Source organism: Rhinolophus sinicus, chromosome 8, assembly GCF_057876585.1.
Source record: "Rhinolophus sinicus isolate RSI-liver-muscle chromosome 8, RSI-T2T, whole genome shotgun sequence".
NCBI classification, from domain to species: Eukaryota; Metazoa; Chordata; class Mammalia; order Chiroptera; family Rhinolophidae; genus Rhinolophus; species Rhinolophus sinicus.
In genome coordinates, this window is record NC_142508.1 from 38,266,538 (window position 1) to 38,281,224 (window position 14,687).

A 14,687-nucleotide genomic window follows, 5' to 3' on the forward strand; every position below is an offset into this window, starting at 1 on the left:
TTTTGGGGTTCAGGGTGTGCACGCACACACACAATGGATCCAGTTTCAGAACCATTTTATACAAAGTCACAGTGTCAGAACTCTGGTAGAAAACAGGAGAAGTGAAGATGGGGGGGCATCAGCTCAGGAAGTATCCATGGTTTCGCCTTCTGTGGGGAGAAAGAAGGCCAAGTGGTCGCTGTGGCCCAGAAGCCCAGGCCTCAGCTCTCCAGGCTGGGCTCCCTCTCACCTCTTCCTGTGGGTGACCCTTGGGGGCTAGTGGGGACATGGACAGACACTCACTGAGCTCATTGAAGAGGAAGGCGTCCTGGTACTCCTTCATGTACTGCGTGGAGCGCGACTCATCCAGAAAGAGCGAGTAGACCCGCTTGATGTCGTCAACCTGCACTTCTGTGCCCTGAAGGGAGATTGTGAGACCTTAGTGGGGCCCCTCCCGGTGAGGTGGGGCAAGGTGGGGACTCTGAGGCCAGACTGCCTAGGTTCAAATCTGGCCTCGACCACCTCCTGGCTGTGGGCCCAACCTCTCATTCTTCAGTTTCTTTATCTGTAAGGCAGACTTAACAATATCAACTTGCATTCAACAGATATTTACTGAGCACCTGCTATGTGTTAGGCCAGGAGATACAGAGATAAACCAAGGTGCCCTACGTCTCAAAATGTATGTCCTAGGACTAAATGCAACAATCCACTCAAAGCCCTTGGAGTAGTGGGTCACTCACTCAACCTGTCCCTGTGGGCTCACTTAGCTGGCTGACCTTGCGTTTCCGGCACACCAGGCTGGCGGCCGTGATGAGCTGGATGGCATAGCGCAGTGAGGTCTCCAGCCCAATGCGGGTCAGCACCGTGTAGGCGTCCTCACTCATCTCCACGTCTTCCTCCTCACATCTGTGGGCAGGTGAGGGCAGGGGGCTCAGCCAGGGCCAGGCTTCTGACTGCAGCAAGTCCCCGGCCCTTCCCCCTGAGTACTACATGACCTCCAGGAACACATGTGGTCCTCAGAACCACAGAACTCTAGAAGGGCCACTGAGGCACATGCTGGGCCTCCTTTTTCTCTCCCATGTCAGTTACCGGCCCCTCCCTCCCTTCCCCATAAGGGCCCCAACCCTGGATCAGAAGCCGCTACCTGGATGCCTGACCCCACCTCTTGCAGGTTCAGTGACCTTGGGCCAGTTACACCTCCCCTGATCTCACTGTCCCCATTTGTGAAACAGGGTGGACACCAGCCCTGCCTCTCAGGCCCACTGCCTGGACCTGCCCTGGAATGCCAGGTGGCCCTGCCCGCACCGGATGCGGAGGATCTGCTTCGTGTCCTTCTCACTGTAGGGAGAGGTGGAAACGATGAGCAGTCGGTCCAGCAGGTCGATGGGGATGCCGTGGGGACTCTGGTAGCTGGTGCCCCGGATCCTGGGGAGCAGGGGGAAGGGAAAGCTGTCAGGGTGATGCCCCCGGAACATGGATCTCCATTCCTTCTACTTGGGACACCACGGCCACGCCCATCCACCACAGCCCCCACTCACTGGGCCAAATACCACTTAACCTTCAGCTCAGTTGGCGTCACGCCTGACTGCGCAGCCGTCCCCACACTGCGTCAATCCTGCTGTCGAGCCTGGCTGGTTTTAGCTGGATAGCTATGTCTGGGATTACTAGATCAAGGTCCCACTCCCCTGCTTGACAGGGCTCCACAAGGGAAGGGATCATGTGCGTCCTGTTCCCTACTGCACCTGGCCCAGCACAGGGCCTGGCACATAGCAGGCACTAGGAAACACAGGCGATTCTAATCACTGGTTGGAGCTGCATTCTACAAAGTGGGGGCAAACAGTCAATTGGCAAATCAGTACTCCTAGGGGAAGTATACAGTTAGGTCCTTGTGAGCCTTGGTTCCCAGTATTTTTTTCAACCAACCAGTATAAAACCTGGTTCTATGTGTTTCTGTTTACAGACTCCTTATTTAATATATATCATCGGTTCATTCCCATTGAACTCACAGCCAATAGCACTGTAACTCACGCTTGAACAAAGCTCATCTAACACATTTTCTCCATAAGGCACATCCCAGCCTTCTCGCACTTAGGAACACAGGATAGCTGGGGGCTGTTTTAAACAGCAAAATCACCAACAAAAAGCATAAAATGTGACAAATGTGGCACTAAATAGATCATGGATAGGACACTTGTTTACAGGATGTGAATTAAAAAGAGGCACAGTGTCACCTTGTTTGACCTTAGTTTGGAGTATCCTGGCAACTCTAACCTTTTGATGCTCTGCACATGTCTGCTAATAATGCAAAACTGTCCCAAACATCAATTTGGGGGCCATAGATACATTTTATCAAGTAAGTAGATTCACAAACGCAGAATCTGCAAATAACAAGGAGTGACTAAATTTGCTGCCTCTCATGGAGTCGCCCTGTGGCAACTTCCACGTCCTGAGCTGCAGCTGCTACAAACGCTCTCAGCTGGTCTCCTCTAGTCCTCAGACCAGATCAAATTCTATATTGAACCATGGGCAGGTCAGCGAGCGGGCTTTGCTGTCCTCACCTGTAAAATGGGGCTGAGACAGTATCTACCTCCTGAGCTTCTTTTGAGGGTCCAAGCAGTTCATCTGGGAAAAGTGCCGAGCAGAGCCAGGAAAAACCTGTCATTGCCCCCCAGCAGCCATGCCCCTTTCTTCCCTGAAGTGATAACTAGCCCCACCGGCCAGTTTCAGCTGGCACATGGCTGTAGCACAAGAGATGACATTCCCCCACTTCCCACACTGCCAGGCAAGGCCATGGCCATGCACCTGAGTGGTGCAGGACAGAGGGTCTTGGTGGAAATGCTGGGTGCAGCCTCCAGTACCCGGGAGACCTACTAGGAGGGCTGTTTGCTCCCCACTTCCTTCTCCCTTCCTCTGGGCTGAAGCGTAGATGAGGTGGGGACAACAGGGCATAGGGTGCCCAAGATTTATTGGAGCCAGGTGAACTCCATGTCTCAGGAATTTTTCCACAGTATCCTTAGACCAAAAGAAACTCTTAAGTTATGTTCCATTTATTAAGTAATTAGGTCTGAGTGACTTAACTGGTTTGTACAATGTCCAACACATCACGGTGTTTCCCTCAAAAACTTAAAACTATCCCACAAAATTCTTGTGTTTTATGTAGCACTCGGGTGCCCCAGCAGTCTGGGAACGGTAGCCTTAAAGGGATAAAGGAACAAGACAGAAAGAACATAGCCCCTGGGCTTCCTTGTGGAGCAACGCTGCCTCCTCACCCTGACCACCCACCTACCTTGTTTAAGGGAAAGGTACACCCGCTCTTGGGCCACAGTACTTATGTGTAGCTTGATACGGCAGCTAAGCCCACCTCTTCCTAAAAAGGTGTTCAACGAACGTGCCCTGTTTACCCTATGGCTATACCCGCTGCCCAGAGTACCCCATTTTCCCCAGAGGCCTTCGAGGGGGACAGCAGCTGGCTCACCGGGTGATGCCGCGGTTGGTGGCCATGATGAGGACAGGCGCCATGTCACTTTCCAAGGCCCGGTTGAGGAAGGAGAAGCTCTCGATGTCCAGCATGTGGACCTCATCGATAAACAGCACCTGGGAGCCATTGGGGCATGTGTCCAACCCAGCAGCCATGCCACCTCTTCTCCCGGCCCCTCAGCCCAAGCCACCTGCCCGGACATGTCCAGTCCTCACCCCAGGGATAATCTCCGCCTTGCCCTCCTCTCGCCACTCGGCCACCTTGGCATTGATCTGCTCTCGGACTTCCGACTTGATCTCTCCTGTGTCACCTGTGGGAGGCAGGGGTGGCAGTGGGGAGGGTGGTCAGAGAGGAGACAGGTAGCCAGGGCCAGAGGGTGGATAGAGACGGAGGAACATAGGACGGCAGCAACAGAGGGAAGGGGGACTAAGACTGGAATGGCAGAGTGACAGAAGGGCCAGGGCATCTGAAACATCCCCATAGAGAGCCCAGGAATGAGAGAGGACGGGGCCAGGCCCCGATCAGACCACCTGAGAGAGGGCTCAGCCACACAGAGGGGGATGGTTGAACCACACGCAGATGGAAAAAAACAGAAGACGGCCAACAGGGATTCAGGAAGAGGGCAGAGCCATTGTCTGGCATGGGCCATATGGGAGGACAGGCGTGGGCTGGTCGGGCCTCACCGGAGAAGAGAGCCAGGAAGCCCTGTGTGCGGGAGTTGATGACGTCGATCTCATGCAGGGATACCGTGTGCACCACCTCCTTGCGTTTCTGGAGCTCCCCGTCTGGGCACTGTACGAACTTGGTCTGCGGGGTGAAGGTGGGGTGGGGAGTTGGGGGGGTGGTTGAGACAAGGGCAGAGAAGAGCACGAAGGGGGGCCCATAGGGACTCTGTCTGGGTGAGACTGGGGCTCCCTGGAAAGGAACTGGGAATCCAGATGGGGGTTACCCAGAAACCCTAGTCCCAGGAGGTAGTCAAGACTAGGCATTCAAGAGCACGGAAGGGGACATAAATGATAAATGTCTAACTATTACATTGTTTTGTGCACCTGAAACTAATAAAAAAAATGTTTCAAAAAAAAAGAGCACTGAAGGATATGGGGGTTCCTGGGGGATCTCGGAAATCAGGAGCACAGGGCAAAGTTGAAGGGCCCCCACTGTCCTAGAGGATACAGGATACAGAAAGAAGCAGAACTACCAGGGGCATAGGGTTAGGTGACAGGAGGATCCAGACCCTGTAAGCCATGGGGGTGAAGAGGGAAATATCCTGGTGCCAGGAGAGGCGGGAGGGGGCCCCAGATCCCAGGCACACCTGGGAGCCCATGGCATCATAGTCACGAGCGCGTGTGAAGGAGCGGCCCAGCTTGGAGATCTTGCCTGTGGCCTTGTCGATGGTGATCACGTCCCTGCAGGGGGAAGAAGCGGGGGGGTAAGGAAAGGAAGGTGCCTGAGCTCCCCGCCCAGGGTGCCCTGTGCGGCCTCCACACTGCTCACCCAGCCTGGACCTTGTCCTTGGTCAGGGACTCAATCATCTTGGTGCCCAGGTCATATATGGTCTCCATCTCTGTGGTCTTGAGGGTCAGCTTGCCCACCTTGGAGCCCTGAGAGGGGTGACATACCAGGCAAGGGCTCAGAGAGGGCCCCAGTGTCTCCCCAATACAGCTTCAAATGGAGCATGACAGGAAAGTTTTGGGGTGATGGGAGTATTCACTGCTAAGATGGCTTTATGGGTGCACATGTACAAGTATGTCAAAATTTAACACCCTATAAACTTTCAATGTGGGTGGCTTATTGTATGTCAACTGCAGTTCAATAAAGCTATTATGAAAAACCCAATAAACAAATAAAAACTAAAAGATAGGCCATAAAAACAACATAGGGGGCTGGCCCGGTGGCTCAGGCGGTTAGAGCTCCATGCTCCTAACTCCTAAGGCTGCCGGTTCGATTCCCACAAGGGCCAGTGGGCTCTCAACCACAAGGTTGCCAGTTCAATTCCTCGACTTCCGCAAGAGATGGTGGGCTCTGCCCCCTGCAACTAAGATTGAACACGGCACCTTGAGGTGAGCTGCCTCCCGGATGGCTCAGTTGGTTGGAGCGCGGGCTCTCAACCACAAGGTTGCCAGTTCGATTCCTCGAGTCCCGCAAGGGATGGTGGGCAGCGCCCCCTGCAACTAAAATTGAATGCGGCACCTTGAGCTGAGCTGCCACTGAGCTCTCGGGTGGCTCAGTTGGTTGGAGAGTGTCCTCTCAACCACAAGGTTGCTGGTTGGACTCCAGCAAGGGAAGGTGGGCTGCGCCCCCTGCAACTAGCAATGGCAACTGGACCTGGAGCTGAGCTGTGTCCTCCATGACTAAGACTGAAAGGACAACAACCTGAAGCTGAACGGCACCCTCCACAACTAAGACTGAAAGAACAACAACTTGACTTGGAAAAAAGGCCTGGAAGTACACACTGTTCCCCAATAAAGTCCTGTACCCCTTCCCCAATAAAAAAAAAATCTTAAAAAAAAGTGCAAGGCAATGTAATTATGTACTTAAAGTCTATTTCCACTGAAAATGAGGAGCAAACGAAAAACAGGAGGGTGTCTGTATGACAAGACGTAAAAACAAAAGTGACTATGGGTTATGTCAATAAGCTTGAAGTATGTTTAAGTTTTCTTTTATTGGACATTTTACTACGGTAGCAGCTGTAACTTAATATTTAAGAGAGAACTACAAACATGGATGAATCTCAAATATACCATGCCAGGTGGAAGAAGCTAGATACAAAAGGTAATCACACATTGTAGGATCCCATTATATGAAATGTCCAGAATAGGCAAATCCATAGAAACAGAAAATAGATTTGTGGTTCCCAGAGGCTGGGGGCAGCAGGGGAAGGGAGAGTGATCTTAAAATGGTTGATGGTTAATTTTATGTTAAGTGACTGTGCCTGAATTAAAAGAGAGACCGACAGATAAACTGTAAGGTAAAGAAAGAGATGAATGGGGAGACAAGACCATGAAAAAAAGACTTAAGAGACATGAAATTTTAAAAAATAGGTGGTACGAACTACAGTGTCTAAGAATGCAGAACTGGGTGACAAAACTGACAAAACACAAAGATGTGATAATGGGTAAGGGTGGCCATTTCTGTGGGGAGACTTGGGGGTGGGGGTGGATGGTGAAAGAGGAACGAGGAAGGGGCTTGGAGCTGGGGTCTGGCAAAAGTTCTGGTTTTTTATCTCGGTGGTGGTAATGAGGGTATTTTCTTTATAATAATTTTTTAGACTACACACTTCTTTCACATATTTCTTTGTATCTGTTTTATTTTACCATAAAAAGGTTAAAAAAAAAAAAAGACTTAGCTTTAGAAGAAGGAGAGAATCACATCCATCACATAAGCTGGACGGAAAATGCCTTTCAGGACTAAGCTAGTACTAAGTTAGGAGTTTAAGCCTGTTAGGAATCCACTGCGAGAAACTTCCAGACCTTCTCTTATTCCACCATTTGGTTTTAACTGCTCACCGTGTCCCTTACAAATGGATGAACTGCTGTCAATTCAAATGACTCCTACTGTAAGCATGCAGATGCTCCAATCTGCAGCTCAAATATTCCATGGGATTTTGACCTCAGCGCAGACCTGACACCCTGACCCTCCAACCCTGGAGGCAGCCTAGACTCAGGCGTACTCACCGTCCCTGTTGCTGGCCGGTCAATCTGGATTTCCACCACCTCCCCTTCGATGATCTCGGTCTCCTCCCTAGCCAGAGAGAAGATCTCAGGAGAGCGCCTGACACCTGCACCCTCGGGAATCACTAGCTCCCATGAACCCCTGGGCACAGAACAAGCTGGCCAGGGAAGGGGTTGTCCCAAGGCTGCTGGGAGCTGCTCCATCTCCTGTGCTTACTTGATGCGAACACCGATAGACCTCCGGAAGGCCTGTGTCAGTGCCTCTGTCTTGCTCATCTCCAGGGAGAAGATCTCACTGCCAGCGATGGCTGTGAACGGCGTGTCTGGGCCTAGGGCCTGAGCCATGCCTGTGGAGAAGGTGGTCTGGGTAGGTGGGGGTGGCCATGGCACCAGGTCCCCAACACCATCTGGGCAAACCAGCTTTTCACGCTATAGGGCAGACAGGGTGACATGAAGCAAGCCAGGGAGAGAGGACCTCATCAGGAGGCCTGGATTAGAAACCCACCGTCCAGAAGGTAAACTTTATGACCCTACAATCTTGCCAAGCCTGTCCCCCAACCTCTCAGAGCTGTTTAGCCTCAGAGCTTGGGGTACCGAGCAGGCGTGGAGGCCAATGGGCTGAAAGAAGAGTTAAAGAGTGATGGCTCTGGAGCCAGACTGCCTCAGTTCAAATCCCGGCTCCATCACTTGGCACCGTGATCATGAGAAGTCTCATCGGCTCCTTATATTGTTTCTCCCTCTGTGTAATGGGGAAATAACAGAGCAGGTGCTGGCACAGGACAGCATTCTGCAATGGGAGCGATGATGAGGGCAGGCAGAAATGACAGGGTGCTCAACTGTGACTTCATCCCATGGCCTGGAACCAGCACAGGAACGGGCCTTCTCTACGGCCTGAGACCTGGGGCTGGCTGGCAGACAGCAAGGCTTTTCCTGCAATGACTCCAAGCACTGAGCTCCTCTCCTAGAACCCCGTCCCGAGCTCTGCCCAGCTCTGCCAAGTCTCACAGACAGGAAGTCACTGAACCCCCCTGACCAGTGAGGGGGGGACTCTTCTTGGGCCCCCTTTGCAGACGTACACTATGCTCTGTGCTTGGGTATCCTGCTCCCTGCTGTCTGTCCGGGAGACTCCCAGACAGCCTGTAATTCTTAGCTCAGGTACTAATCTACCTGGGAAGTCTCTCCTGACGATTGCCACCACCTCCCCCTACTCCAGTAGGGTCAGACGCGCACATCACCCTGGAAGAGACTGTTTCTATAACCACCTCCCGCAACAGGACGCTCCTTAAAGTTAGACCTTTGGTCTTACTCATCTATATGTCCCCAGTATCTGGTCCAGGGCCCGGTGCTCCAGGGCACCTGAATGAGTAGTGCTTTATCTTAATTGAAAACCTGGTTGTTACTGTGATGCTCACTGCCTGGCCCCTCAGTCTGAGCTTAAAGGTGGGAGTGAGTGGAAAGAGAGGAGGGTCGAAGAAAGGTTCAACAAGGAAGAGATGCCTGAGTAGGGTTTGGAAGGATGGATAAGAGTTCAACAAGGATGGTCTTAAATTGCTAGTGGATTGCAAAAGAGACTGCAGCAGAGTGTGACCATATGATTGAGTTCTAGTCAATAAAATATTAGTAAAAGTGTGTGGAACTCCCAAGACAAGTCTTACAGGGAGATACCTCTAGGAGGTAGAACCTCTTTGCAAGTCCTTGTTTTTCTTCCTGCTACATGGAGTATTGGGTGGGAAGGCTGGCGCTTAGGCAACCCAGCCCTAAATGGCTATATTCAGACTTTTCTACATGAGAAAGAACCCTGAGTGCTTAAGACACTGCCATTTTGGGTTGTCTGTTAGATGTGACTGAACCTGACCCTGACCTACATGGAAGGGAATATCTGGCGGAGACCAGAAGAGCTCTTATCCCAAGAGGTCTCTTACCCATGGCGATGGCCGTCTTCCCAGTGCCTGGCTGGCCGGCGATGAGGACGGCCCGCCCAGCGATCTTCCCTTCCCGGATCATCTCCAGCACGACGCCTGCTGCCCGCCGGGCTGCCAGCTGCCCCACCATGCCCTGGGAAGCCTGTGGGATGGGAGGTGGGAGATCACACCAGGTGACTTCCTACGGGGCTACCACTGCATTTCTACCACCTCCTGGCTAGCGAGATGAGAGCAGATGTTGTTTGCTGGGAAGTCAGGGAAAAAGCCAAAGAAGCCTTTTCCACCCAATTTTTTCAGACCAATAAAACCTTACATGTGGCTGAATTTTATAAATATGTAACCAAAGGTCTGGAAGGGCCCCCACACTCCCTGGGGCCCTAGGTAACCTCCACCCGAGGCCTCCGTGGAGCAGGCTCCCAGCCCACCCCTCGGCCCTACCTGCCGCGGCTCCAAGGCATCATCGAGCCCCAGCCCCCGGATGTGGGAGTGAGCACCTGCGGGGAAAGAACCAGAAGATATGGTTACTGGCCAGCTCGTGGCAATGTGCGGCCTGAGATGAGCTCCCTGGTTTCCTCCATGGCCAAATGGGGGGCCCAAATGCCCTCCTCAATGGGAGGATGGCTGGACATCCTCAGAAAACAAGAGCAGCTCTTAGGACACCCAGTAGCAAGACCAAAATCACTGAGACCTGGTTAACCACATAATCAGATCAGCAACTCACCAGGAAGATCACAGTTACTTTATGTTTATGGCCTAAGTGGCCTCACAGGTTCTCATTTCATTCCATGTAACCCCGAGAAACAACAGTCCCAGCTATTATCACCCAGGAGTGCTTCTGGGTTCAATAACAAACCCCAGGCCCTCATGCGGGAAGAGAGCTCAGAGAGGTTAGGTCCCTTGCCCAGGATCACACAGCCAGTGAGAGGTGAAGACTTGGGGTTTCAATGCTTTACACTAAACCAGAGGTGGGCAAACTACAGCCCTGTGGGCCAGCCACTTGTTTTTGTAAGTAAAGTTTTATTGAAACAGCCACGCCCATTCGCTTACACTGTCTGTGGCTGTCTTCCCATTGTGACAGCAGAATTGAATATTTTCCAGAGAAAAGGTTTACTATCTGGCCATTTAAGAAAAGATTTATCAACGTTTGCACTAGACTGTGGGTACCCCGAGGGCAGGGACTGGGTGCCAGGAGGGTCTACTGGGTCCTTAGCTCCCAGCAGTGCAGAAATGGCATCAGCACCTACATGTTAAGTGTACCCTGTTGTATCAGGTGCACTATTCTACCTCTATTTTGCAGACAGAGAAACTGAGGCACAGAGAGCAACTAACCTCTCACTATTTGGCTTAGAAGTGGCACCCAGAAATATGCTTCTAGAACCCATACTCATAGCCACAAGCCCTGTAAGGCACACTTTGGAAATACTGCAGGTTCGGTCCAGACCACTGCAATAAAGCAAGTCACACAAATTTTTGGTTTGCCAGTGCACAGAAAAGTCATGTTTACACTAAACTGTAGTATGTTACGTGCAACAGCATTTTGTCTAGCAAAACAATGTACATACCTTAATATAAAAATACTTTATTGCTAAAAAATGCTACCCATCATCTGAGTCTCAGTGAATCATAATCTTTTTGGTGGTAGGTCTTACCTTCAATCTGTAAAAAACGCATAATCTGTGAAGTGCAATAAAACAAGCTGTGCCCGTATTGCCTCTCTTGGAGGCACTGAATGAATGAATCTGAACAAATGAGTGTAGTCTCCTCCCTGCAAGGAAAGCTCTTTGTGAAGGCTGCACCCTGCCGGCCATACCACACCCTGATTTCCTATTCCTGGATCCTGGATACATATCCATGGCTCACTCATGTGAGCTGGGATAGGTGACTTGACTGCTTTGAGTCTGTTATTGCAGCTAAAAATGGATCACAGTCACCATATGCACCTCGTGGGGCCCCTGTAAGGAGTCAACGGGATGCAAACTTATGCGTTCGATGGTTATCTGTTGACATCTGCTCTGCCAGGTCCTGTGCTGGGAACACACACAGCTAGGAATGAGCCAGGCCCGGTCCCTGACCTCACAGAGCCGATGCCCCAGTGTGTGCTGGGTGTATGGGACACTCAGTTTCAAGCCAACTCAGGAAACACTCAGCAAATCTCCATTTTTATGGCTTCCAAGCAGGATGCCGGTATACCCAGGAGGCCCACAGGGCAGCCAAGCCTGCAGCAGCGCAGCCTGGGATTGGAGTCCGGCATGGTCCCCCATGTACCCATCTAACCACGCTCTGGAACTCAGGATCCTCCCCCATCAGACGGGATGGTGCACAGGCTGCCTCCCTCTCGGGGTCCTGGGCAGCTTGGCTCTTCAGGGGTGCATGGGCCCGGCAGGGTCTAGATCCTGCCTCACTCACCGATACGCTCGATTCTCGTCACATCACGGATCTCTGGGACCTTGGTTGTGGCCGTCTGAGGGTAGAGGAAGATGTGTCAGAAGAGCCCTATGCTCCCAGTTGTCACCAACTCCTCTACCTCCTACCACCTCCCGTGAAAAAGTTCTTTCCACTCCTGTTCCCCACAAGGAGGCCGACAGCCCCAACACCAGTCACTCCCACCCTTCTCTGCTATCACCGACTAATGCTGGTCAGTTGACCCCACTCCACTCTGAGTCCCAGGGCGACAAGAACTGTGTCTGTCATCCACAGCTCCTTCCCTAAAGCCAAGCACATACTTGGTGCCCAGGAATCATTTGGTGAAGGAAGAAGTCCTCGCTGCCTCCCATAACTGTAAGGACAGACACCAACACACAGCTGGCATTGAGCTAGGCATGGTCTGGCAATACCCCAGCTCTCTGTCACTAGGCCTTTGCATGTGCAGGTCCCTGAGTCCACCCTGCTTTTACTCCCTTACCGAATTAGATCAAGCTTTGCTCCCTGATCTGTTTCTGCCAGGCTAGTTCTAGGGTCTCTAGATGTCCAGACAGGAGGAAGGGCTTCCCTTGGGAGCCCAATCTCCCTGTGTAACTTCACTTTCATGAGAGAGACTCTGGGATCCATGTTCTTGACTTCAATTGGACGTGTGTCCCACGAAGGGCACAGCCCACACCTCATTTATTCACCTCTGGACTCAATGTTTGGGGTTTGAATGACTGATGTACTAAAGAGCTGAGCTCATTCAAAAAGCAAGTACTGAGACCTCCTGTGTCTCCAGCTCTCCTGACAAGCTAGCCACCATCCCTTCTCATGGCGGGGGAGAGAGATGAGTAAACAGTACCTTGGACAATTAGAGAATCCACTGGAGATCCAGTGAGTGTTCATAACAGCATTATTCATAACCAAAAGGTGTAAACAACCCAAATATACATCAGCACAGATGACTGGTAGACAAATGTGGTAGAGCCATCCAATGGAATAGTACTCAGCCATAAAAAGGAACGAAGTTCTGATCCATGCTACAACATGGATGAACCTTGAAAACATGCTGAAAGAAGCCAGACACAAAGGCTACATATTGTATGATTCCATTCATATGAAATGTCCAGAATAGGCAAATCCATAGACAGAAAGCAGATTAGTGGTTGCCTAGGGCTGGAGGTATGGGAGGATTAAAGGGTGATAGCTAAGACGAATAAGGTTTCTTTCTGGGGTGATTAAAATGTTCTAAAATTGAGAGAATGCACAACTCTGTGATAATATACTAAAGGCCATTGAACTATACATTTTAAACAGGTAAATTGTATGGGATGTAAGTTACGTCAATAAAGCTGTTTAAAAAAATCTGTGTGGTGGGTCCTTGAGTGTCTATTATATTATTTTCTGACACTGGAATATGTCATAATTTCTAATAAGGGAAGCCTAAGAAGCCAGCATGCTGATCAGCTCTGTGGTCACCTGCCCCCAACGCTCCAACCCAAGGAAACATTCCTCTCTCTGGAACCAAGAGTTTAGACTTCCTGACCTCCACATAGTCACAAGTCTCCTCCCTCACTGTTTGTAGGCCCTCCCGCTTACTCTCTCCTCATAGGAGGTTGGAACCCAGGAGCATTGGTCATTGCCCCAAACAACTATCAGAAGACTAACATACCCCCATACTCCTACACAGCCTAAGAGACCCTACTTGAGGCAAAAAATAGACATGAATCCAGGAATCCCAACCCTTAGCAGTCCCAACACAAACAGATTCACCTCCTACAAGACCTTTCCTTTCACCATAAGTCTCTCTGACCCCCTGCTGCCCACTAACCCCATGGAAACAGGGGTTGTTTTAAAACTCAATACCCACCACCACCTTATACCTCCAGTAGTTTATCCACACCCATGGGAACTGGGTCTCAGGAATATGGCCACTGCCCTTTCCTCTTCTGCTTATCTATTCACCCACTTGCCGTGGGAACAGCAACTGACTCAAATTTTATGCCCTAGGCACCAGTGGCTCTCACCCCTCCATCCCCAGCCCCCATCTTGACTGGGGTCATCATAGGAAACTAGGCGTTTGGAAGCCTAATCCAACCCCTAAGCCAAGGCCACATCCCTTCTCTATTCAGATGTTTCTTGAACAAGTACTTCGTGTCATGCCCAGTGTACCTGGTCTCTCTTTATGGAGTTCACATTCATTCATTCTAAGATTCAAGTGATAGTTTATTGAACATCCACACTGGGCATGCCCCATATGAGGTGCTGGAAATATGAAGGGCCTCCAGCCCTTTCCCTTCTCCACTGACAACCTCTTAGTTTTCAACCCTCTCTCTTTTGGCTCAAGACTCACGAAGTGACTCCACCGCTCTCAAGCATACAGGTCCTTCCTGCGCTTCTCCTTTGTAGTCACGTGCCATTAGCACCATCAGTAACCCAAGACTCTTGGATGGCTTGGAGCCCAAGACACTACAATCCTCAACAGATTTTAGGGCAAAGAACTGCAGGACTGAACACTGATTGCATCCAGAGTACTGCAAGTTGGAGTTTCTATAACATGATGGGGTCATATCTGACCACTGAGACCGTAAATATCCAATTGAACCCAGGATTCCGAGATCCCAGCCCTTTCTTTTCTTCTCCCTCAGACCTAGGAGTCCAGGCCCCGAGCCCCCTCTTCCTCAGATCCAGGAGTCTAGGTGAATCCCCCTCACCCCTTAGACCCAGGAGTTGGAACCCTAGTTCCCTCCTCCCTCAGACCCAAGAGTCCTAGCCCCCAGCCCCCTCTTTCCTCAAACGAGGGAGAACGGGGTTCACGCCTCAGTGCTCCGCACGCCGACTCTTACCACTGTTGCCATGATGCTCGCCAACAGCCAGTATCCTAACGGAAACGGAAACGCACTAGGAACAAGGCGTTCTGGCCCTTCTAGACTGCCAGGTCCTCCAACGATCTCGGTGGTTCCTCATAAATATGCAAACTCTCCTTGTTGGGGCCAGACGTCACTTTATAGGCGGAAACTCCTGGGTCAGTTCCCCGTGTCTCTTGGCTCCTCCTCCGTTTACCCAAGCCTCCTTGCTGAGGCCGATTGCAAAATTCTTAACTCTTCTTTGAGCAAGAACACGTCCCCCACGCTCTCTTTCCTCCTTATTCCACCCACTTCCCTCCCCCGCAACTTTGGGACCTCAAGCTTCGGATTGACAGAGCTGAAGGCCAATCAGCTAGCGCAGCGACCG

At 51.2% G+C, this 14,687-nt stretch overlaps 1 protein-coding gene across 2 annotated transcripts; it reads right to left on the reverse strand.

Annotated features, from left to right (window-relative positions):
* Positions 1-38: 38 nt before the first annotated feature.
* Positions 39-14,603, reverse strand: RUVBL2 (RuvB like AAA ATPase 2). Of its 2 annotated transcripts, none has more exons than XM_019741684.3 (15): positions 14,300-14,603; positions 11,457-11,511; positions 9,489-9,544; positions 9,051-9,192; positions 7,346-7,475; positions 7,132-7,198; positions 4,952-5,058; positions 4,770-4,863; positions 4,141-4,264; positions 3,673-3,767; positions 3,455-3,573; positions 1,285-1,404; positions 756-885; positions 283-397; positions 39-149 (listed from the first exon to the last, which is right to left on the reverse strand). In XM_019741684.3, the coding sequence occupies exons 1-15, from the start codon at positions 14,309-14,311 to the stop codon at positions 124-126; spliced, it is 1,392 nt and encodes a 463-aa protein (XP_019597243.1). In that variant the 5' UTR covers positions 14,312-14,603; the 3' UTR covers positions 39-123. The 2 variants fall into 2 exon arrangements, with proteins under 2 accessions (XP_019597243.1, XP_074172226.1); XM_074316125.2 differs by lacking the exon at positions 14,300-14,603 and adding an exon at positions 12,316-12,533.
* Positions 14,604-14,687: the final 84 nt, after the last annotated feature.

Coding starts and splice junctions, on each gene's coding strand:
- RUVBL2 (XM_019741684.3), bottom strand. Junction 9,545..11,456: donor GACGAGAATCGAGCGTATCG/GTGAGTGAGGCA, acceptor CTTTCCCCGCAG/GTGCTCACTCCCACATCCGG. Junction 4,265..4,769: donor ATGATGCCATGGGCTCCCAG/GTGTGCCTGGGA, acceptor TTCACCCCGCAG/ACCAAGTTCGTACAGTGCCC.